This window comes from Diachasmimorpha longicaudata, chromosome 3 (genome assembly GCF_034640455.1).
Source record: "Diachasmimorpha longicaudata isolate KC_UGA_2023 chromosome 3, iyDiaLong2, whole genome shotgun sequence".
NCBI classification, from domain to species: domain Eukaryota; kingdom Metazoa; phylum Arthropoda; class Insecta; order Hymenoptera; family Braconidae; genus Diachasmimorpha; species Diachasmimorpha longicaudata.
The window spans coordinates 6,174,103-6,198,415 of NC_087227.1; the positions used below are offsets into that span (position 1 = coordinate 6,174,103).

The window sequence follows — 24,313 nt, forward strand, 5'->3', positions numbered from 1 at the left end:
AATGGTACTCGATCGAACCCCTTCAGACTACCTCTCAATTCTGATTCGTTGGACGAGCACATTCCATGTGGACTTGGCTGCCAAATTGACTGGGGATTCCTTCCATACTTCGCTCCCCAAAAAAACATCCCCCCATCCCCCCAATTTCCCAACAATAATAATAAATAAAGAATCATATTCCCTTACCTTTTTAACTTGAAAATGTTCTGGTCGTAAATTTTCGATAATTTCCTGATCTGGCTTAACCTGTTGAGCAACAGACGATCGAAAACCGTCGAGGACACCCTTGATGGTGAATTTCTTCATCTCGATGGTATAAAAAAAATGTCTATTTGTGTTGAATGTTATCTTCACATGTACATCATTCCGTTTGCAGTATATTATAATGTATTATTTTCTATAACTGGGCCATTTGCCTGTTGTATTTTCCATTATTTATTATTGAATCATGCACCCTGGTTAGCCAACGATGTATTCAGCATCCTCATCAGGTTCATGATGTTCATTAATTCTCACAATTGTATGGAGCATTCAACTACAACACTAGATACGTGTAGGATCGCCCGAAAATTGTTCTACATTTTGATTATTGTACGTCATATTGCACCACAACCGTATTTTATATGTTTTAACGAATTGATTAATTGCTGTCCCAATGAATTTTACTACATTGCAATTTGTTTTTCTCTGGGACTGTGAGTTATTCCCGTTGATGAGCCTTTTCGACGGAATATTGGGGGAGTTTTTTTTTTTTGTGGGGTGTAATACTCCGCTGGAAAGCACGACCGTGGCACGACTGTTTTGGTAGATGACAGCAATGCAGTGTTGTTTAATCGTGGAAAACCTGAAGGATCAATAACTTGGCAACAGGCTCGCACTTGCCAGTGGCCACTGATGTATGCATGAGAACTAACACAGATGTAATGTTTTGTGGAAAACTTCATGCTGATGTGCAGCATTACGCAAAGAGGATAGACCAAAGTAGAGGCTCAGTTCTGGGGGTTTGACTGACGCCAGTTTCTCCACGTTACCGACACGATTTCACCCCCGAGGAGACGGGGCGCCACGAGTCCTACTGGGGTATCTGCATATCGGCCAAGCGGGGGGGCTCCGTTCGTACTTGTTCAACTGTACAAATGATCAACTGTACACAGAATTTTTAGACGGTGAGAGCACTGCTGTGTAGGGATTCAACTGTCGAGAGACAAAGCTAGGCTGTACATGTGGACCCAGCGCCACATGTACAGTCTAGCTTTTTAGAATTTTAGAATTTTCAAACGGTAAGAGCACCGTTTGAAAATTCTGTGTACAGTTGATCATTTGTACAGTTGAACAAGTACGAACGGAGCCCCCCCGCTTGGCCGATATGCAGATACCCCAGTAGGACTCGTGGCGCCCCGTCTCCTCGGGGGTGAAATCGTGTCGGTAACGTGGAGAAACTGGCGTCAGTCAAACCCCCAGAACTGAGCCTCTACTTTGGTCTATCCTCTTTGGCATTACGTATCAGGTTGATGGGTGACTCCGTGAGATGGCAGGACCGTTGGCCGTGGAGTGTAAGGTAGGATACAGAGAAATGTAGTTTGAAATTTTGATGTCGCTGACGATAAAATAGGGTAAGTACCTCGAAGTGCTGTACGCAGCGCTGTGTATCGCATTCCCCTCAACGGTACCGTCACTTGACTATTTCGGGCGCCAAAAGATGAATTCCAGTAAGAAAGTAAATTTTTTTTAATTTTTCTAAAAACAAAGACTGGGTAATTGACGAAAAAAAGTATTTATCGAATTTTTCGTCTACACAAGCTAATTAAGTCGCAAAATTACCAATCCCGGTGGAGGCGTAAGTAAATTAAACAAAAATTAAGAATAATTGTTCTTTTCGTTTTTCCCTTCATTTTCTTATTTTTAAAAATATTTTTCAATTTTTTTTGGACGTATTAATTATTTATACAGTTTTGAAAATAATTCCGCCAGTCCCGAACGGTCAAAGTGACTGCGGCTCGACCTCGTCGCACTCGCGAAAACTTGTCCCCTGCTGGGGCATCACAAATACCTCTCCATATCGTACCTTATATCGACAGCATCCACGATTGAGATAATTCCGATAATTTTATTTAGACTTTGCTTCGATTTAAAAAACAAAATTTATGGAGATTTTCTTCCATTTATTTAGAGAACAGGAAATTTATTAGGTATATTGTTGTATATTTGTATTCTACAATTTTAAATAAATGATCGGTAAAATAACTAACATTATCAGAAATAATTCGCAGCCAATTGCATCACAGTTACGGTCAAATCATTTGTAGATTCAGATAACTAGAATTCAAATCTGAGAACACATGTTATTGCTGACGTTGAGATTCAGTATCTTTCCGTAATTAAACATTTCTTAATATTTTCAGTCGCCATGACTTATGTCCTTTGTTTCATTTATTATTTTGCAGATAAAAAATGCTGAAAATTGTGGAGAAGGCTGTTAGAACCTTGAAGCCCCTACCGCATTACACATGGCGACTTAACCTGAGCAAGCAAGGTGATAGTTGTCCTGTATTGATTACTTCAAATCTGTAGTGAAGGTCGCTCCAAGTGTTATAAATGACAGTTTATTGTTTTATTCAACATTTTTGCGTTCAACTATTGTGCTAACAAATATTTAGTTGAGGATTTACAACGTTTTTTTTCATAGTTGGAATCATGAAGACGGTAGCAACGTACTCGGAGCAGAACATTGTGTGGATGGATATGGAGGTAATATTATTTTTACTAATATTACATATTTTATTACTGATTACTGATGTCTTTAACAAATCATACGACTCTTATTAATCCATAATCTTTCAATTAGTAACGAGAGTAGGAGATTTTTGAGTAACCTAACCTCAATCTGTAATGCTATTCTGATGTTTTCCATTGATTTTATCATTAAGTAATAAGAGTGCAACCCGTTCCATTACCCAATTGACGAGTAATTAAGGTGCACTCCACTAATCAGTAATTATTTCTTTCTTGCAATTATCGTTACTCATTGATTAATTGGTCAATAACGACTCAACAATATTTGAGTGATTATTTTCTCAGTCGATCGTTACTTTCGATTACTGATTGACTGTGTGGACGATAAACATCAATGATGATTATTGATAACTGGAGTAACTAACAATTTCTCTGTATCGACAGTTAACTGATGAGAAACTTAGAAATATTGATGTTCACTCGATTGTTCCAGATGACTGGATTGGACGCCGTCAAAGACCATATTCTCGAAGTCGCTTGTCTGGTCACAGATAAGGAATTGAACGTCATAAGCAGTGATTTCCACGAAATTATTCATCAGTCTGATGAAATATTGAATAATATGAATGAATGGTGCAAAAAAAATCACCAAGCAGTGAGTATTCAACAATCACTCCCTCAAGAAAATCGGGATAATAACTTCTCAATTAAAATACTGTCATTTATAGCTTCATTTGTGCAAAAAAAATACAAAATATTTCTTAATGGACGTGTGCCCTCTTTAATAGAGTAATAGAACCCCAAGACACACATTTCCCTAAATGCAACCGACGAATTTTATTTGTAATTATATCAATTATACCAATTATTTTCTAGACTGGGCTTTGTGATGCCGTTAGGAAGAGCGAAATATCCCTCGAAACTGCTGAGGAACGGTTATTAAGTTTCCTGAAGGAATATGTACCTGAGAAAGCCTGTCCGGTTGCCGGAAACTCTATATACATGGACAGGATGTTCCTGAGAGTTCATATGCCAATCGCGGACGAATTCCTGCATTACAGGCTTATCGACGTGTCGACAATAGCGGAACTGGCAAAGTAAATAATCTCAATCTTTCGTAGTAATCAATGCTGTGGTCGATGCGGTCACTGTGAAAATTAACAACTAAATTTCGATTGTTCTTAGGAGATGGAATGCGCCAGCAGTTTCAGCGGCTCCGAAAAAAAAAGAGTTGCACCGAGCGATTGACGATATACGAGAGAGTATAGAACAATTGAAATATTATAAGTCAACGTTTTTAAAAAGCCTAGATTAACGTACTCCAACATCGAATATAATCAACTATAAGTGGTGATTCTAGAGAAATTTGATTGATGAGCAGGCGAATATTGGGCACCTCACTGTCGCTATAAGGTATGATTTAGGGAGGTATTGTCAAGTGAGAAAGAGGGGACAAGGCTTTGCAAGCGCCACTTTCGCTGATATCTCAGGAAATAATATAGCTAGGGCAATTGGGCTAGCGCCATTCGATTTGTGAGACAATTTCCGATTTTTGCAGGGCTCCAGAAATATTCTAGAATCCGTTTTCACGGTTTTCGCATTTTTTCTGCTCCTGGGCCTCCTACAGCTAAAAGCTCCCTGTCCAGGTAGCCACGTTCTCCGAGGTAATGCATTACTGACAGGCACGTTTACCAGGCACTGCTACAAAATTTTTGGAGTTGACGCCGTTCCATAAGTGACAGCAATCTCTCCTATCATCTTTGACACTACCTCCTTGTGTCATATCTTAGCTCGGGGGGGTGTCATATCTTACCTCCGTTCGTACTTGTTCAACTGTACAAATGGTCAATTGTACACAGATTTTTCAGACGGCGAGAGCACCACTGTGCAGGGATTCAACTGTCGAGAGAAAAAATTATCAATCTCTACCTTGTCTACGCTGTTTAATCGACCCTGCACCGCATGTACAGATGTGACTATACCTAGTTTTTTCTCTCGACAGTTGAATCCCTACACAGTGGTGCTCTCACCGTCTGAAAAATCTGTGTACAATTGATCATTTGTACAGTTGAACAAGTACGAACGGAGCCCCTCCACACTGTTGGTATGAGGGTTCCGTCTGTGTCGCACAGAGGTCACAACTGATGTTGGACTTTTGATTATTTATTTAAAAATAACTGAGAACGTAGCGAAACAGTTTAAGTGCAGTACAAATTGGTACAAACCTTGTTCACACGATAGAATTAGTTCATTTTACGAAGCAGTCACCTGTCACTTATCTACCTACGAATGATAAAAATTAATTTACAATTACTTTTTAATGTTTGCCGTTATGTAAGAGAGAATTTTTAAAAATAAAATATGTATTTCTGGCGGATTTGGATTCGAGTTTGGTCCTGAATTTACTAATGGCTGCGAGTGACATTTTCGAGGAGAACACAGAGATTTGAGAAAGAAAACATCGCTGCCGACATCTGCCACACTTTTCCCCAACTATTTACTCCAAAACTCAAAACCACGTCTAAAAAAATTCCGAAAAAAAAATTGTAAAAGTGAAATAACTCGGAAATAAATAAAATCCTCGGTGTTCCTATCCCTGACTGTTCCAAAACCCCCAACACACTGCACCCACCCCCTGATCATCATCGAAAATCCCCCACCCTCAACCACCAAATATGACAGAATTCCTCAAGAACACGTACCTCCAACTCTTACCCTTGAAATAGTTGGTCACCCAGTGGTTAACGTGTTTCGTGCCCACACGGTAAATCCAGTCCCAAGTGCTAGATAAAATAGTATACACGTTATACATATTCTCATCGTTTCATCATATACCAAGTGATCGAAAACTTGATCTAAGATCTAACTTGGGAGCTTGATGATTTTGTAATACCCGTGATCCATTATGAATCCTTGGGATTCCATTGTCACTTGATGTTCGTTTATTCATACAAAAATCAAAATTGAATAAATTAAAATGATCATGGGCTAACGGGGTGGGAAATATCAGTGGTGAGACTGGACTTAAATAATTCAATACATAGTTTAGTGATTGTTGATTGTGAACAAGTGTACGAGAGAGTGAATCGTGTCCACATCATCCTGAGATATCTCATCAGATCGAGGTAAAATTAACTGAGCCTGGGATAAACCTGATTCAATCAATATTTTTTGTTTATGGTTTTTTCAGACCATTATTCGTAATTCATGAATTAAATAAAGTTAGTTCAGGGACTGCATTTTTCACCGGACGTAACCTAACATTTTTTTAACAGTCGAAGGATCTTCATTTCAGGTATTTACATTTTCGTAAAATGCAGCTGGACAGAATGTTGTTAAAAAATAATTCGCAGCTTGTTTGGTATGTTGTTGGGTACTTTATGAAGATGAAGTTGAAAGATTTGCTAGCGATTTCGATAGAGGCAATTCTAGGGGGGATTCAAGTATTTTTCAGTCATGAGCAACATCCTTGGCACTAGAAAAAACATGTGCTAATGTGATTGTGTGAACTTTATGCTCATAAAAATTCTCTGCATTGTAGAACTCATCAACTGACCATAAATTTGCCAAAGTGATGACAGCTTTTTGTAGATTGATGAAGGGCGATTGCCTTGGAATTAAAAAATTACTGGAGTTATCATTTCTCGTGCTCAATTTTAATTGTTTCAAAGAAGACAATAAAAAAATTATTTTTGACTTTTGCACGGATCCATCGTTCATGTGTCCTTATGGCATAGCTGGGAACACTAGATGACGATGTTTGGAAGTCCCCAGTATTTGAGTTTTTAAGTGTTTTTCTCGAAATTGTTACAGCTATAAAATCTAGGAAATTGTCGAGATTGAAATCCATTGAAAGATAACTCTTTCTGGATTTCTCTATGAATTTTTACGGAGAGTCGGGTCAACCTAATGATTAAGACCTCCTGAGAAAAATCACGCCAATTCCTGATAAGCCTAGAGTAATTACTGGTTTCAGCTCCTGCATTTTTTCCACTGTAATTAGTGGTTCACGAATAAAATAAATTCAGTTTAGAAACTCAATTTTCCACCGACCGTAACCTAACCACTTTATTTCAAACACTAGTGAACATTCGTTCAACCTATTCACATTTCTTGAGATGTATCACACAAAACTCCACGATCACCAATGTGGTAACAAAAATGAACATCAGGGCAACATTGCCAGAATTCGAAACAGGACGTCTTTACAAATTTTCATTAGAGCGTTATGGATATATTTTTATCTCCCCGAATTCACTTAATTTAAGTGTTTATTTTTTTTCAACCAGAAACCGTAAATCTACTCGGGTAACCTAACGTAGCATAATTTTCAGGTATCGAAACATCCAGAAGTGCCTGTGTGGCCCAAGAAAATGAGGAAATCCCGAGGAAGTGCCAGACACCCTTAGAAATCCTCGTCAATATCATCAAGAGAATCTCAAAAATTATGATGATATTTCTCTCGCCGAAGGAAAATTCTTAACTCTTTGAATCCCGCAAGAAATCATCCTAAAACAGCGACTGGCCCAGTAAAAATGTCTTCGACATTCGGTAAAAGCACCTCAGCCCAGGTCCTAATGAATAAAGGTAAGCAAGGAGCAGCGGCATACATCCTAGCGGAATGCCGAAGCCGTTCTCACAAGCAACTGGACGACCTGCTAGACATCCTCCTTACCCCAGGAAAACCAATAGATGACTGGGGGACGATCGATTGGTGCAAGTGGTTAATGGCGGGTGGACGAACCCCCGACGAATTCTCGACAACAGTAATAGAGTACGACAATGCCACTACTTGCGGCCTCGTCTGGACCCCAAATTTCGTGGCCTATCGGTGTCGAACGTGCGGTATATCCCCCTGCATGGCCCTCTGCACAGACTGTTTCAAACGAGGTAATCACTACCGCCACGACTTCAACATGTTCCTGAGCCAGGCAGGCGGTGCTTGTGATTGTGGCGATACAAATGTCATGAAAGAGTCTGGCTTTTGTGATAAACACGGCCCCAATGCAGCTGTCAACAAACCCCCAGCCCCCTCAGACCTCATGTTCGTGGCTGAGGCAATGATGCCCAGGATAATTCTCAGACTGATTCAACATTTACGAGAGAACTGCAAGGCTGGTGCTGACTACAGAAATGCCATCCAAAGTGCTGATGCATACCTCAAGATGTTGCTTGACTTCAACGACATGGGTGCGTTGATGAGAAGAGTCATGACATCAGCCCTGACAAATCCCCAGAAGTACAGGAGCTTAATGGATCCCGGGAAAACGTCATCCTCATCCTCTTCATCGTCATCATCGTCCTCATCCTCTTCAGCCACATCTGGTGGGCAATCTGAGTACGACGCCTACTGCCAGGAAAGCCACGTTATCTACCAGGATGCGATAAAATCGTTGCCAAATCCAGAACCCCCTGACGAGTACAAGGACTGTCCGTCCCTCCAGGAGGACCTGGTACACACGACCTTCTTGGAAGAGCTCATGTTCTGGACGGTGGCTTATGAATTTCCCCAGAAACTGGTGTGCCTTCTACTCAGCTTGCTACCAGATCCTGATTACAAAGAATCGTTAACACGAGCCTTCGTCCTTCATTACAGCAGAATAGCCATGATGCTGGAGAGATCGATAGATCCTGAAACATTGAGTAACTCCGTTGTCCACGTGTCTGTCCAGCTATTCAGTAACAATGGCCTCGCTGTCCGAATGGTGGATGAACTAAAGCTCCTTCATGTTATGGTTATCAGTCTCAAGTACATGATGAGCAGAATCCTGGTGGAGAACACTCTTCATGCAGCCAACAAGAACTTTCATTACGTTGTTGACTGTGCACGTCAGGTGATGAAAGAGCACTGCTACTGGCCCTTGGTATCCGACTTGAACAATGTCTTGTCTCACAAGCCAGTGGCCGTCCGTTTCCTCACAGATGACACACTCCTAGAAATGTGGTTTGATTTTCTCTCAATGTTCCAAGGGATGAATGTGAACCAACGAGAGATGGGTGCTCACGTGGAGTTTGAACCCACGACATACTACGCAGCCTTCAGCGCAGAGTTAGAGGCCAGTGCGTATCCCATGTGGGCGTTGGTATCTCACCTGAAAGGTCCCGAGAGTGCATCAGTGAGCAGAAGGGCCTTGTCCTTTTGCCTGACAGCATTGCAAGACTGGCTGGACGCCATCGGCTTCACCAGCCCTGACGTCTGCGACGTTCTCCACGTGTCCTTTCACATCCCCCTCCATCGTTATCTCGCAGTGTTCATGTGCCAAGCTGTCCGACAACAGGGGATTACCCTCCAGGAGCTTCTTCCTCCCACCGACATGCTTCACCTGCTGATGATGCATCCTCTGAGAATTCAAGTCGCCCTGTACGAGATACTCAATGGCTTGTGGGTACGAAATGGTCTTCAGATTAAGGGACAAGCGATGACTTACATCCAGTGCAATTTCTGTAATTCTATGGTTGACGCTGATCTCTATCTGTTGCAAATTTGTGCTACTAAGTTACAGCCCGATGTCTTCATCAATGCCGTCATCGATAAGTTCCATGTGAAAGTGTGGCTAAGCCTTCGGTCCATGAGATCTCGTCAGAATAGTCTACTGACCGGTGAACACGACACAGCCATGATGGAGAGCTGTCTTATATTTCTAGCAACTTTGATAAACGTCAGAACTAATCTCGGCTTGTCTGACTCTCAAGTGTCTCATCTGGAGATGGTGACCCTCCTCTGCATGGGGGATAAGACCCACAGTCAACTGATAGAGCTCATGCCCGAGAGATGTGGTACTACTCCTAACAGAGATTTCGAAGCAGTTCTCGCTGAAGTTGCTCAGTACAGGGCACCTAATCTAGAAGGGAATGGAATAATGCAGCAGGGAATGTACGGCCCCAAATCTCGAGTCTGGGATGAGATGTACGATCCCCTGCACGTTCTCCTGCGTGCAGTTCACCGACGGGACTATCAAGTCTCTATGGACAGATTCACTGAGTATGTGACCTCGAAAAATTCCGGGAATTCGATCAAGAAGAACAACAGCGCAACTCTTTGGCCGCCCTTTAGATACCCAGCTCCAGTGTCTCAGGATTATGATGATCCCAGAATCGTCTTAAGAACAAGGATATTCCACGCCATGATCTACTCCGTGCTTTACAAAGCTGTTAACGATCCAAATATCTCCGAACACATGATGGCGTTGGCTATCTATCTTCTTGAAATGGCTGTTGTCACCGCTGAAGTGCCCACCGAGCAAGTCAGTCCCATCTGTCCATACACTGGCTATTCAGGATCAGCCAGTGTCTCCTGTTCAGTTAAGGACATGGACTTTGGGAGTTGGTATGAGACTGACAGCCTCATTCAGAATCTCCAGACGTTTATACCTAGAACGAGCCTCGTAGAGAGCAGCTCTGACTTTATGAACACCGAGGGAGGATCTGAATGGGACATAGGGTCTGACATAATCGAGGGCTCGCTGATGCTGAATGATGAATTTGAGGTTGAAATTGGTGAGCCTGCAGAAGTCTGGGACTTGGACCTACTTGAGGAGTTAGCTGGTGAAGGAGCGAGGGGAAGGCCGACAGGAACGACAGACCCTGATTACAATGAACACAGGAATATTCAGCAGATAATGGCGCCAGTGGAGACTCCTGCACTACCAGCTCTGCTACCATCGAATAATTGGGATTTGTCTATCGTTCCTAATGAACGGTATCAAATTCGTGAGGAAGGGGATGGACAGGAGGCAGGTAATCAAAATCCATCGGAGAATATGCCAATGCCGATTCGCCAGAGAGCATTACCACGACCTCCAGCCTCGTTAATGCAAACGATATCATCGGATTTGGATGCAGGAGCTGTGGTACCCGTGAACCCGGCACAGAGACCTCTGATGACCACTGCAGCTGGAAATAGTGAGGTTGATCTACTTAGAGTGATCATTCCGAGACTTGGAGCTTCTAGGATAATGGTACCCACGACCAATACGAGCACTACCTCCTCCGGAATATCGTCTCCAGGATCGAGTGTCAGGGATATCGTACCCTCTACGAGTTCATCGCATTATCAGCAACAGTCATACCCTTCTTCACGCGAGATGTTGTCCAAGTCTGGAGAGAGTATAATTTCTCTGCTACTCAAGCTTCATTCTCAGTTGTCTGGGACTCCTGACAGCTGGAATCCCGATGAATCATCGAATAGTGGAATTAGAACGAGTGAACCCTCGAGTTCAACATCGACAGCCGATTCATTTGAATCGAGAATCGGTGATGGCCCGTACTTCATAGGACAGCTACTCCGAAAGATCTCAAATTTAGATGAAAATCTCAAACTGAATATTAATGAAACTAGGAACAAATTGTGGCCAAGGACGAAGGAGTGTGAGGACGCCCAACGAGAAGTGGAGCATCGTGATCGTGAGGAGAGGAGGAAGAAGGCGAAGGAACGGCAGCAGAAGTTGATGGCAGAATTCGCCAATAAGCAGAAACAATTCATGAAAAAAGCAATGGAGACTGAGGACGCGTCGACATCAGGAATGGACTGGGACCAGTCGGATCCTTCATCAACGACTAATGTCACCAGCAAGAAGGAATACGACTGTGTTATCTGCAACCAAACGACACCGAGCACTGAGGAGAAGCCAATGGGTCTGGTGGTTCTGGTGCAATCGACGAGTGTTGTCGGTCATGAGAGACAGCAGTCAGGGGGAGTCTCACTTCCCACATGTGATGAAGATCCTCGAGTGCCGAAGGACAATACCAGGACAGCTCACTTTAACTTGCGTCTAGACGAGATGCATCGCCACTTCGATACGTCCTCTTGGTTATTGTCCTGCAACATTGGATGGGAAGGAGGAGTGCACGTGCAGACATGCGGCCATCACCTCCATCTAGACTGCCTCAACCCTTATCGACAGTCGTTGCGTAATCAACCGAGACAGCAGAGTCTGGCTGTCAATCGAGGGGAATATCTCTGCCCCCTGTGTCGTCAACTCGCCAACTCTGTCCTACCCATGTCTCCACAGCTAGGTGAATCCTGCTCAGTAGTAAAATCGAGGCATTCTTCCCCAACAACTATTTTGGAGGACATAAACAATTTTCTGATGGAATCACAACGAAACCCAGTTCCTTCGAATTTGTCTGAAGCCATGGGGAAGGCGATGGAGGAGATAACCGCTGCAACTTACTTGAAATATAAGCAGAAAAATAGTGATCATCAGTATCGTCACCAGAGCCTGTTCCTGTTTATTACCTCAGTGGCTCGAACTAATTTCGAAGTGGAACTTGTACAGCACGGTGGGAAGTTGTATCCTTCCCCTCAGTCAACAAATTTGTCTTTAGCTCCCAAACGTGATTGCATAGTAGCTCTTCTTCACGTTCTGACGGTTCACGCAAGGCTGCTGGTTCACTGGCCTGTCCATGACACCTGGCAACAGCTGTGTGGACTGCCTCCTGATAATAGTTCGCCACTGGCTCTAGCCCCACATGAAAGGGAGGTTCCTCTCTTGCTGAAAGATCCAACAACTCTATTAATTCAGTTCATCCTTCTGCTCCCCCTTCACATCGACCAGACTTACTTCGCTGTTGTTGTCAAAGTTATCTATAATTTGTTGTATTATCAAGTTGTCTTGCAAGTTAGCTGCAATTTACCCCCCGATGTGAGAGAAGCTATTCTGTTGGAGATGAACTCTGGTGTTTGCGATAGAAGACTCTCCTCAGACACTGTCATGAGGAATGTGATAGAACATTTCAGTTCCAGGGACTTCTACCAAGATGATGTTACCTCCAGACCAGTCCATGGTGATTATGAGGTACTTATTCAAACCCTCTGCCTACCTTTTCTGAGGGTCGCTGCTCTGTTGAGACATCATCTCTACTCCCAGCCGCTCCCACAGGAGCAGACTAGAAAGCCTCAGACTGAGTTCTTCAGACTCGTTAATTACCTTCAATTGGTGAGTGATGACGATGATGAGTCTGGCTTCAGTGGTGCTGCTGCTCTCAACTGGCAGGACAACGAGGCTGGATTCAGAGTACCCAGACTCTGGTGCGATCAGTTTCTTGATTTTCACCGGAGAAGTCAAATTGCAGCGAAGAAGCTGATTGTTAATCACTACGTTTCTTGGCAAGCGCCAAAGTTCCTCAGTCTTCCAAAGGAGTATGAAAAATTGTTTACTTATTATCATGAAAAGGCGTGCCACAAGTGTCAGAAGGTGCCGCCGGAGATTAGTATTTGTTTACTGTGCGGGGCTATTGTGTGCCTCAAGCAGAATTGTTGCAAACAGGACAATGTTGGTGAAGCTGTTCAACACTCGATTGATTGTGGTGGAGGCACCGGAATTTATCTCGTCGTCACGTCGACTTATATTATTGTTATCAGGGGACAGAGGGCTTGCTTGTGGGGCTCACTTTATTTGGATGAGTTCGGAGAGGAGGATAAGGATCTCAAGTAAGTATTAATTTAATTATTTAATTATGAGGACAATCTGGTGAGGAGGGAGATATTCAAAGAACATTAGCAATTTTATAGTTTCTTCACAGATTATTGAGTCAATTTTAATTGCTTTTGATGTTCTCTTTCTTCGCCCACGTCCAAAATTCCGCCAAGAATTCCGAAGTAAAATGTTCCAACTATTCAGAATGAGATCAGAATTGCAGAATTTTTAAAAATAGAACAATCGCAAAATATCCGGAAGCTAAGGTTCATATGGCCTCAAATGAAAGTTGCGATGTTAAACTAAAAATATATTAAAAAATATAACGCAACATTTGACGTAAACTTTAAATTTCTAATATATTCTCTGTATTATAATTGCAGACGTGGAAAGCCTCTTTTCCTCAGCCAAGAGAGATATCAACTTCTCGAGCAACAGTGGCTGGCGCATCGATTTGATCACACGAAGAAAACATGGGTATGGCACCGTGATGCACTGTGACCACCGGCAGGCGTCAGAAACCCCTTCTTCCGCCTTCGCAGACGATGAAAGAAAAAATAACGAATTACTTAAAACACATGTTGGAAATAAAGAAATCATCTCCCATTAATAAGAGACAAGATGAGAAATAAAAATCGTCATTTCCACCTTAAGAATATAATTCCCACTACGAGATTAATCAACTTGGCGCATGTATGATAAATATATTTATTTAAAATTGAGATATGAAATATATATAGAATTATTAATTATTTACGGATTGAAAGTATTAATAAAATGAGTGTTGAAAGGGTAAACCTACGTTAACGAGAACAAATGATGAATTATTTTTACTCATCCGATGTTTCAAGTAAGTCGAGGAGAGGCGTGATAATGGGAGTGAAGATGGATTTAATATTATATGTATATTCCGATATTAACAATCTATTATCTTTTTTTTTGTGATTTCATGCTTACTATTGACTGTCTCCCGCTCATGAACAGGAGAATGATTAATTAATTTGTAACTCAAGGATCAAATGTAACACGATGTCACACTTAATGATTTATTTGGTGGGCTATTCATCACTGGTGGATCTGTAAATATGTATCGATATTTTCAAGTCACGCGTACTGGATAAACTCGAAATCAGGATATTTTTACGAGTTACTTTTTGTTGCTTCGATTGGTATGCGATGATTGGGGAATGAATGAATTTATGAATACATGAAAATTTTTAGATTAGCTATGAAGATTAATAAAAATATGACTATGGTAAACGAGAATTATTCTTATACTGCCCTACCAAGTAATAAAGTTCATGAAATCTAACATGATGTGGATGGCGAGCGCAACGGTTGGCACATCAAATGCTAAGCCAAAAAGTTTTCGAATAAAAGTGATATCCCCACATTTCTAGCGATAAAAACAGTATAACTAATTGCCCAAGATAGTGAAGGAAACCTGAGAGTGTTATCTCGGAGAGTTGAGAGCCCTGAGACTATTGAATCCAAAGGGTACGACAGTACGTCTCAGATTGAGGTTAAGGAGACTACAGCGGCAACCATCAGCGACAGGCGGGAAAAACGGCAAGGGACAACAGCATCAGAACAGGACAGGGGCATGGGGCACCCCAAATCTCAATCATCCCCGGCACCGATTCGACCCAAAGGCTCAACCAGAGGGAGGGGAAGGCCGCCAGGTAGTAAAAATAAACCTAAGAAAACTGATAAAGAGGACACGCCGAAGGCAAGAAAAATAGCTAGGAAAGATGACCCCCCCCCTAAAATTGACACATTTTTCACGACCGACGGGAAGGAGCCCAATCCTTTTGCCAGCAAGGATAAACTAAGCAGATCTCCGACTCTCACCCCCTGCACGAGGAGAAAGCCCCCTGACTCAAGGATGGACCAAGAACAGGACTATAACCTAGAGGACGAGGATGACCCAGTGATAACATCCCCAGACAGCAGCACAGACCGAATCGAAGCGGTCGATTCGGAACCCCGAAATTCACAAGAGCAACCACAGGAGGAGCTGGGTAACCTAACACCCCTAGAGAGCCCACAAGCAAGTGAAATTCTGTTCGATGAGGCGGACCGAGAACTGATAAGGTGTCTCGATAGACTAGCCGCTGAACAAGCACCAAACCCGTACCCCCAACGAGAGAGGGGACCAATAAATATCTCGGGATCGGAAGAGGAATCACCTAGGGGAAGAGAAGTAATTGATGCACTGAACCAAGAGAATGAAAGGCACATCCCCGCGGTGGGCACAAAAACACCGCTAGCACACCCGGCCCTGGACATTTTGCTCCAGACATTGCTGGGAGGAATGGAAAGGAGACTCAAAGGTACAGTAACAAATGAATTACATCGAATTCTAGGTCAACTTAGACTGGAGCTAGCAGAGAGGGATCGTATGTGGCAGGCTGAGTTAATGAAACAGGAAGAGCAAGTGACCTCTCTTCATCAGCTAATAGAACAACTGAAGCTCAGCCACGACGAAATGAAGAAGGACTTGTGCAGGCTCAGCCGTAGTTTCCCAGAAAATCCTCCCAATATTAACAACAACTACATGAGAACCCCCCCATTGGTGAACACAGCCAATGTGCCAATCCCTAGATCACCAGGTAATAAAGAAATGAATGAGGATGCAGAGCAATTCTGGAGAAGAATGGAGCCCCTGATCCCGCACAATCCACAAAACATCCCGCCAGCACCTCACCAAATGCCAACAGGAACGGGAAGCCCCTACCAGTCACATAACATCCAAAATACACAAGCAACACACCCAGAGGAGAATCACCTGCATCGGTCCAACACACCACCACCACCATTGCCCCAATTCTCCCAAGCCAACAGAAGTGATGGGCCACCAAAATCCCCACCTGCGCATGTGAATCTGAATCCCCCGAGGAATCAGGACACGGGATTCTCGTCAGCATGGACCCCATGGACCCTGAGTACGACTCAATTGAACGCTGAAATGGCAAAAAGATCTCGAAGAAAGAACAACGTCATCGTGCACGAGGCAGTCTCCCAGGAGGGCGACGTAGAGGAAGAAACTGCTAGACGCATCTTCAATGCCACAGGTACGCTACCAATGATAAGGAAGGTGAAGATTTTGGGAGGGAACCGACTGTTGTTAAAGCTTAAATCTCTGAGCAACAAAATTAATATCCTGAAGAAGACTAGAGCACTCCAGGAACAGGGGTTACACATCGAAGATGATCTTACTATGAGAGAGGCAGAAATACAAGACTGGTTATCGCAGGAAGCTACCCTCCTCAAACAAAATGGATCGGAGGGCATAGTGGGATACCAAAAGCTGCTAGTGCAAGGAACCTGGTGGACCTGGAACGAGAACGAGGGCAGGCTGATCCCTCAAACCCCACGCGAAAATGGCAAACAGTGGAGGAGAAGATCCACCCGTGGAAACCACGGACAACAGAGGCAGTGGCGGTAGCAGTCTTCAACAGGAACATCAGTCCATCCACTTGGTCTCATGGAATATAGACGGAGGGTACAAAATTAAAAAAAACTGGAACTTCCTCAGCCAGTTTGATATAATTGTCCTCCAGGAGACCCATTTGGAAAGGAAGAATGAATCGAAAATATTAGGCAGCATAGACCCCAATTTCACATGGATAACGCAAGCAGCGACAAGGACGAGCCGAAGAGGAAAGGCGAAGGGTGGGAATCTGTTAGCAGTGAGGAAAACATACAGTAGAGGACTGACGATGAACGAGTGGGGCTATGGAACACAAATCAAGGGACTCCGCTCAAAAGATGGCCGGCTGTTGACTCTAATATGTGTATATAATAATGTTAAAATACAACAAGTGATAAAAAAGTTGCAGCCATTGGTAAACGAGGCTTTAGAGGTCGGGGGTGCGTTGCTCATTGGAGACTGGAATGCACGGGTAGCAGGGAAGCAGTGTGCAAGTGAGGTATTGGAGGAAGTGGGGATGCAACTCCCGAGAAAGTCGGAGGATGGAACACTGAATCGTGAGGGTGAGTTACTGATTGAATTTGGCGAACTAAACGACCTAGTCATTTTGAATGGAGCAACCGAAGGAGACCGTCTTGGCAGGACAACCTTCCTAGGTGGATCGGATTCAGTGCTTGACCTGGCACTGATAAGTATCACTGAGATTTCGCTTGTGGAGGGACTAGAAGTCATACCGAGACTGGGCTCTGACCATCTGCCAGTGGCACTAAAACTGCCTTTGCACAGTGATACTCAGCAATCTCCAGCCACAAACAGTATACTGGATAAGGAAACTTACCCTGAGAAGCTGGTCTGGGATGACAACAAACTGGAGGACTACCAGAAGAAAGTCACGGAGAAGTGCCTTGAGGAAAGCCCAGACGACCCAACAGAGACCTGGAAGTCCCTGAAGAACTGTATTTGGGAATCGGCAAGAGACTGCGGTATGGTGAAGAAGGTTAAGGCAAATACACCAAGAGAGGAATCCTGGGTCGACGCCGAATACAAGGAACAAAGGAGTAGGACTTTCAAGGCCCTAAAAACTTACCACTGTGACAAGTCAGACCCCCAGCACAGACAAAACTGGCTACACCAGAGGAACCTTCTAAAGTCATTGAAGAAAGAAAAAATCGGGGCTCAGCAAGCCCGTAAATGGGACAGAGTGGAGTCAAGTAGGAACATGCAGGAACTGTGGGCAGGCCTCAATCTGTTCCGATCAAGGAAATGGTCCCCCAAAGGAGATATAAGTGATGAAGAGTGGACTGCACACTTCGGACGGCTGCTGAATCCACCGGAACAAATCGAAGCAAGCCTACAGAGATTGGGGGAAGAGGAGCGAACCCAAGGAAATGGCTGTACAGGGAGGACAGTTGACGATGATCCCCTGATTTTGATTACCAATGAACCCACCGGAGATCACCAGCCGGAGCATCCCGAAATAGTGGAGTGGTGGAACGAACGGATCACTGACCAGGAAGTAAACAAGGCCCTCCAGGGGATGAAAAACCATAAGGCCCCAGGAGAGGACGGCATCTCAGCCAGATTCCTAAAAGCTCTCCCAGACGTAGGTAAGACTGCGTTCAGCCGGACGATACAAAGCTGCTGGACGAAAGAGAGGCTCGCCCAGGGATGGGAAACGGCCCATATTTGCCCCATTTTCAAAGCTGGAGAAGTTGACAAGGCAAGCAACTACAGAGGGATCTCCTTGCTCGACATAGGATATAAAGTCCTCACGAAGATCATGGCATCAAGGCTGGCCAGATGGGCTGAAGAACAGGGAAAACTGGGAGAAAGTCAAGCGGGCTTCAGAGTTAATCGCAGCACCAGGGATCACATCTACACGCTGAATACTTTGATAGGGGCACGTCTGAGGGAACCACGGAAAAAACTCTACGTAGCATTTATAGACTATCGTGCAGCCTTTGATCTGGTGGATCGCACACTGATGTTGGAGAAGCTGAGGAAGATGGGACTGAGTGGCAAACTGTACCAGATGATCGAGAGAACCTACAGAGACACCAGAAACCGAATCATCACGCCAAGAGGGACCACGACTAGTTTCCAATCAACTTGTGGAGTCAGACAAGGCTGCCCACTTAGCCCAGTACTTTTCTGCCTGTTTCTGGAAGACCTGGATAAGGCACTAGAAAAGAATCAGGGGGGAGGTACGACTCTAGGGGGGGTGAGAATAACCAACCTGAAATTTGCTGATGACATAGCTCTGGTGGCAGAGGAAGCTGGAGAATTGAGATCAATGCTGGCAATTGTGGAAACCCACTCCAAGAAAAATCACCTGCACATCAACGAATGCAAAACCAAAGTGATGGTTTTCCGAAGAGGGGGAAGGTTGGCCAAGAACGACCACTGGGAACTCAACGGTGCGAAACTGGAGGTTGTGAGGGAATTTAAATATTTGGGCTTTTGGTTCTCCCCGACTGGCTCCTTTGGAACGCACGTAAGGAAACTCGCTAATAAGGCAAGAATGGCAACCAACAGTGCTTGGGGACTGATGAAACGGGCCAGGATAAATACGCTTTATAGAAGACTGTACGTCCTGGATGTCATGGGTAAGTCGGGGTGCCTGTATGGTATCGAGCTCTGGGGATGGGGACACTATGACGCCATGACGAGAATGCAGAGTCGATACATCAAAATGGCAATGGGCTTAGCACCGAACACCCCTGCCTATATTTGGAGGATGGAATCAGGAAGACGAAGCATTGACATAGAGGGGCGATTGAGAGCATACAGGTACCTGGCAGATATCCTGGGGATGAAGGAGGACAGATGGCCCAGGAAAGCTCTGAGAGAAGAGGTAAGGGGAATACTCAACAGGTACCCCTCTAAACTTGGAAAAATGATGAACGTGGCCTTCGAGGAAGTTGGAGATGGGACTTCGTTGAGGCGGATTTGGGACCAGGGAGAACATGGAGAGTTATTGTCCCAACTGGAGAGAAATTTGAACACCAAAACGGATCAGGAGATCCAGACTGACTGGCACCATATAGACAACTCTAGGTACTGGCCCCAGTACAAGTACTTAGCAGTTGATACCAATGGCCAGAAGTATTGGAGCTACAAGAACATAAGTGGAGATACCAAAGAGCAGTGGGCTCGTGTCAGATGCGGCAATGTGGGCAAAGGTACCCAGAAAGGTTATGATAACCCTAACTGCACTTTCTGTGGTGACACGGAAACACTAGAGCACGTCTTGCTCTGTCAGCAAGCTCAACAATCAATACCAACATCGATATCAAAAGGACTGGCCGATTGGATCACTCAATGCCCAAGGTACCTACCCCTGGACCAGTGGCTCATGGGGGTGCTGAGAGGCAGTCCGAACCTAGCCATATGCAACTACCTGAAGGCATTCCACAAGGCAGCTAAAACCAAAGAAGCAGAGACAGCTCAGGAAACACTTTAGGGCGGAACAGGAAACCACGGCCAAACTATCACTTGTTTCTTTTTTTCTTTCCCTTTCTAGTTTTTGTTTTTGTTTTCGTTTAGAGATTTTATGAAGTAGAGTTCGTATACGTGAACCATATAATTAAGGTACATCGTATTCATTAATACAACGTATACCATTTAAGGAATCCTCGTCTGTAAAAGGTGTAAAACCATACAATGGCAATAAAACTATTCTATTCTAACATGATTATTTACTATTGATTTTTGTGATTAAACTATTTTTTCTCTCTAAATTTTTGTGAATGTTTCAATTGCAAAATCGTGAGATTTGGAAACTTTGGTATTGAAACAGCAAATTATCGCAATAAATTAAATTTAAAATTGATTAATGCATACAATCTTATTTATTTAAAGGGGTTTCAACTAATTGTTTGCGCTTAGTTGCTACAACACTTTTTCATTAAAAAAATTCATATTCGATAACGATAAAGAAATTGTCAACTTATAAAATTTTATCTTGTCTTGTGAATAATTAATCTACGGGAAAGAGATGAATGAAAACAAATCAAATAATTATTACATTATTTTTTATTCAAACGACAAAGAAATAAGACGTTTCAGAATTTTAATGATTTCTTCAAATTATTTCAAATCTTATATCAGTATAAGCACGCTTTATCAGCAAGTATTTGCACGCTTGTCTTCTTTTTTGTTATTAATATTAATGGATATCGAAATAATGTTTTTTATCTGAATGTATTATGTTATATTCATTCATAGCGCATTTGATCGAAGGGGTGGGGGGGCTAAAACATTAAATTCAGCACGCAATTATCATGAATGGACAGACTATCAAATTCTACATCATCATCCTCTCGACATTAGGAATGTAAGAAAGTTCCAGTATTGCATATAGTCAAATGTTTCTCGTATTATTTTTCATGTCCGAACACACGAATATTCAGATACATTAATGTAATAAATGGGTGCTAAGTGGATAATAAACTTAATACACTTTCCGTGAGTTCTGCTGTTAAACAGAAATTGATAGTCTATTGCTGTCCATTTCAATTGAACTAAATATTTAATTACTGTCGCTAAACAGAGAAAAAAGAAAATTATGAAGGGAAATAATGAAATTGCGTGGTTTTTTCTGCTTGTTTTTTTTTTTAATCTTCTGCTCTCCGGTAGCGCTATTTAAACATAACCGCCTGTTTGCTCTTGATACACCTCGATCACATCATCATTTTCCATCTCCAGCTGAAAATTAAATGAAAAATAAAAATTACATCAGTTGTCAATGTCAACGAAGGATCTGTGAGTGAGAATTGATTGGAATAAACTTAACTAGAAGTCGCAATCTCTTTGATACTTTCAGGATAACGTCTACAAACGGAAACCATAGAAAATACTCCTATTGAAGTGGCTCTAGACTGAGAAGTTTTTTATTTTTTAATTAGGTCACTTATTGAGGAAACTTGAGGCTGGAAAATGTTCAGGAAATAAATCTCTTCCATTTAGACAGATTTCCCGTAACAAGTAAATTTCAATCAACTCATTTTGTTACTCCTCAGGTGTAATTCTAGACTGTTATGATGCAAATATCACTTGAATTGATGTTGGAAATTTATTTATCGATTTGAACCACAAGCTCTCTTTATTTTTTAAATAAATGTAAAACCTCCTGGGGTAAGATTTTCTTTTCTCAGTGTGGAATATTGTGTACTTGGCAATTGTCAAAGCATTGATTTCTTCAGACAAAGACATGTTTCTCACGAGAATTCCAGTTGTATTACGCAATTTGTTAACATATTCAGTTGTAGCATTTTCCAACTGATTCGTCTGACAAAAATTGAAAAAACGATTATGCAGTGAATGTTATCTCCCTTAAATTCTCCGAAATAGTGATATTTTTATCAAATATCGTTCTCTATAAATAAATCATGAAACTTATTTTTTTTTTTAATTAACAATTTTTTATGAGGCGTTCAAAAAACATTAAATTTATCACATCTGACGATTAAAAATTGAACTTTCAATTTCTTATTAATGGAAATGTCGCTTTTTGCATAAGTGACTAAAATTTTTTTTTGCAGTATCATTTAACCCATTCAACAGGCTCAATTGTCCCCACTCTACCATCATTGTATAGTAGTGTGCGTGCGCAACTGGGCCTTTCTTATGATGTACAAACACATTCAAAGGCTCCCCACTTTTCTCACACCGAGATAATTCAAGATTTGCTGTATTGAACGGCTTCGTGTATTGTCAATGCAGGGCTACATCAAACACTTTCGGTTTTTTAAATAAAAATTAATTATTTTATGATGATAGAAGAGTTGTGGTAAGAATCATACATGCTCACAGCAGAACAAAATATAAATTTAATCACTGGATATTTTTGAGATGCAATTACGACTGGAACGAATTGAATCCTATTTTAAAGGTTGGAATGCAAGCTCGAAGATGGCTCGTCATTCGTAATAATGTCCCTACTAAGTGAAGGTATTGATGATGGAACATACGACAGGTGAAGAAAAGATCAAATTAAATATATTTGTTAAGACAATCTGTGGGCAGATGAGGCCCTTCGGTGCCTTCATGTTGATTTAGAGGAAATATCTCATTGAGGGATTTAGTATCCGCAGGGGAGTCACCATTTCGCGTTCGATGTTTAGGGAAAGGTTACGTACGCCATTACAAGTCATTATGGGAATTAACGACTTAAATGTGTCATGAGATATCTAAGTCTAACAGAGAAACATTTTTCTGATATTTATCAGGAGCTCCAATAGGGGACACTCTTTCCTTCGAATTTCAAAAGATCTACACATGCTGGAATCTTCCAGAAACTGGAGGAAAATCAGTTGAATGATTCACTTATAATTTATGAAAATTATCACGGTAATCAGGGCCATTGTAATTTGTTATGAGTTCACAAAGATAATTTTTCAAAATCAAATAAAAATTTGATGCCCCTGAGAAGTAAATAAGTTTCCAAATCAAAAAAAGAATTTCCTTCTTCACGTGCTTATGTTCCTTCATCAAACTTTGCCTTCAATACTACGAAATTTCTCGAAAATGAATTTTTGATAAAACTTAGGGAACCATTCACTTTCAATATCTGAGGAATCAAAAATGCTAATCAAATTTCCATAACAATCGCGAACTTTCTCATCCCTCTGACAAAATTCCAATAAAACTTTATCTATTTTCCTTCGATTTTCCAACATCTCTGAAAAATTTCAATTGTTATCAAACTCCTTTTAACCCTGAGATAGTTGCCAACAACAAAAGTATGACAACTGAGTTTGTATGACAACTGTCTCATCCTCACCGCATCAAATAATTTTTTTCATCAACTAACAGAGAAGCATGTTGGAATTCGATAGAGAAATATTCACCGAAATATAAACCGATGGTTTATAAAAATTTACTCGCCCCCTACACTTTCGCGACATTCCGAAATAGCCAGGACCCCCCTTAGAATTCCACAATCCTTTCACCACCTAGGACTACCCAGCCCACCTCCTTCAGGTCGTCAAAAATTCAAAAATTACCTGCTTTGGTGTCTCATCGTCATTGATCCTTTTTCCATCGAAGAGGAACCTGAGCGAAGTCATTGGCACTCCCTAAAACATTAAAAAAATCTCATTGCAATCGATTCCTAAAACTCGACAACTTGGAGGTTAGAACAACTCAGGCGGATGTTAACCACCGCTACTTACCACTCTGTCGCTGTATGATTTTTTGAGTTTGCCCATTTGAGTGGTCATCTTTACCCTGAAATGGATTTCATTGCTGTCCTGAAATGAGCAAAAAAATCAAAACCAGAGTTAAGACTCGAAATTCGCAAAAAAAAACTGCAAAAGTTCGTCGAAAACCTTGAAGCACAGGCTCAAAATGACTGAAATACTCACATTGCCAACGACTTTCAGCTTGATGTATTCTGAATTCGCGTCGCACGTACCGGCATCAGCTTTCTGTTCCTAGAAAACGAAGGTTATATATCTCAAGTCGGCACTAGCCAGAAAAAAAAATCCATCCCATTTCCACAAAAATGAGATTCAGTTTCTAATGCCATTAATAACCGAGTTGATGATGAATATTCATGGTTATTACCTGATTGTCCGACATTTTTACACGGTAATTACAAGTTTCTTTAATATTTGACCACGCGCCAACAACGGCAAACCAAACACAAGCATGCAGTATGGCGCGAGACGGGTTTTGTCAGGTATTGCCCTTTGGTAATGGAAAACGGCTTTCTTGTTTCACCGAT

The 24,313-nt window shown here is 42.2% G+C and overlaps 4 protein-coding genes across 13 annotated transcripts in view; 2 read left to right on the top strand and 2 right to left on the bottom strand.

Annotated features, from left to right (window-relative positions):
* LOC135160645 (syntaxin-binding protein 5) overlaps positions 1-892 on the bottom strand; it is a 51,000-nt gene extending 50,108 nt beyond the window's left edge. For 3 of the 7 annotated variants that reach the window (XM_064117420.1, XM_064117423.1, XM_064117422.1), the window contains exon 1: positions 187-888. In XM_064117420.1, coding sequence (XP_063973490.1) covers positions 187-306 — 120 coding nt within the window. In that variant the 5' untranslated portion in view covers positions 307-888. Of the gene's footprint in view, positions 1-186 lie in introns of all 7 variants that reach the window. The other 4 variants (XM_064117417.1, XM_064117418.1, XM_064117416.1 and 1 more) reach the window with 3 other exon arrangements.
* Positions 893-2,316: 1,424 nt separating this feature from the next.
* Positions 2,317-5,324, top strand: LOC135160425 (probable oligoribonuclease). 3 transcript variants are annotated; one of them, XR_010298560.1, is made up of 7 exons: positions 2,317-2,374; positions 2,445-2,533; positions 2,687-2,748; positions 3,227-3,388; positions 3,610-3,830; positions 3,919-4,146; positions 4,292-5,324. XR_010298560.1 is itself a non-coding variant. In XM_064116961.1 (6 exons), the coding sequence occupies exons 2-6, from the start codon at positions 2,452-2,454 to the stop codon at positions 4,046-4,048; spliced, it is 657 nt and encodes a 218-aa protein (XP_063973031.1). In that variant the 5' UTR covers positions 2,317-2,374; positions 2,445-2,451; the 3' UTR covers positions 4,049-5,324. The 3 variants fall into 3 exon arrangements, 2 of the variants coding, with proteins under 2 accessions (XP_063973031.1, XP_063973032.1); XM_064116961.1 differs by having other exon boundaries at positions 3,919-5,324; XM_064116962.1 differs by lacking the exon at positions 2,317-2,374 and having other exon boundaries at positions 2,405-2,533; positions 3,919-5,324.
* Positions 5,325-5,450: 126 nt separating this feature from the next.
* Ubr3 (Ubr3 ubiquitin ligase) lies at positions 5,451-14,411 on the top strand. The gene is made up of 3 exons (XM_064116892.1): positions 5,451-5,858; positions 7,068-13,165; positions 13,535-14,411. The coding sequence occupies exons 2-3, from the start codon at positions 7,269-7,271 to the stop codon at positions 13,650-13,652; spliced, it is 6,015 nt and encodes a 2,004-aa protein (XP_063972962.1). The 5' UTR covers positions 5,451-5,858; positions 7,068-7,268; the 3' UTR covers positions 13,653-14,411.
* A 6,190-nt stretch (positions 14,412-20,601) lies between these two features.
* Positions 20,602-24,313, bottom strand: LOC135160432 (small ubiquitin-related modifier-like). 2 transcript variants are annotated; one of them, XM_064116973.1, is made up of 6 exons: positions 24,154-24,313; positions 23,952-24,020; positions 23,760-23,837; positions 23,592-23,663; positions 21,380-21,464; positions 20,602-21,291 (listed from the first exon to the last, which is right to left on the bottom strand). In XM_064116973.1, the coding sequence occupies exons 1-6, from the start codon at positions 24,166-24,168 to the stop codon at positions 21,275-21,277; spliced, it is 336 nt and encodes a 111-aa protein (XP_063973043.1). In that variant the 5' UTR covers positions 24,169-24,313; the 3' UTR covers positions 20,602-21,274. The 2 variants fall into 2 exon arrangements, with proteins under 2 accessions (XP_063973043.1, XP_063973044.1); XM_064116974.1 differs by lacking the exon at positions 21,380-21,464 and having other exon boundaries at positions 24,154-24,311.

Bases quoted from the DNA above. Each gene is read 5' to 3' on its own strand.
- LOC135160432 (XM_064116973.1), bottom strand. The intron at 23,664-23,759 runs GTAAGTAGCGGT...TTAATGTTTTAG, and splicing joins AATCATACAGCGACAGAGTG to GGAGTGCCAATGACTTCGCT. The intron at 21,465-23,591 runs GTAATTTTTGAA...AAAACTTCTCAG, and splicing joins ACGATGAGACACCAAAGCAG to TCTAGAGCCACTTCAATAGG.
- LOC135160425 (XM_064116961.1), top strand. From the start codon at position 2,452: ATGCTGAAAATTGTGGAGAAGGCTGTTAGAACCTTGAAGCCCCTACCG. The intron at 2,534-2,686 runs GTGATAGTTGTC...TTTTTTTCATAG, and splicing joins ACTTAACCTGAGCAAGCAAG to TTGGAATCATGAAGACGGTA. The intron at 3,831-3,918 runs GTAAATAATCTC...GATTGTTCTTAG, and splicing joins ACAATAGCGGAACTGGCAAA to GAGATGGAATGCGCCAGCAG.
- Ubr3 (XM_064116892.1), top strand. From the start codon at position 7,269: ATGTCTTCGACATTCGGTAAAAGCACCTCAGCCCAGGTCCTAATGAAT. The intron at 13,166-13,534 runs GTAAGTATTAAT...TTATAATTGCAG, and splicing joins GAGGAGGATAAGGATCTCAA to ACGTGGAAAGCCTCTTTTCC.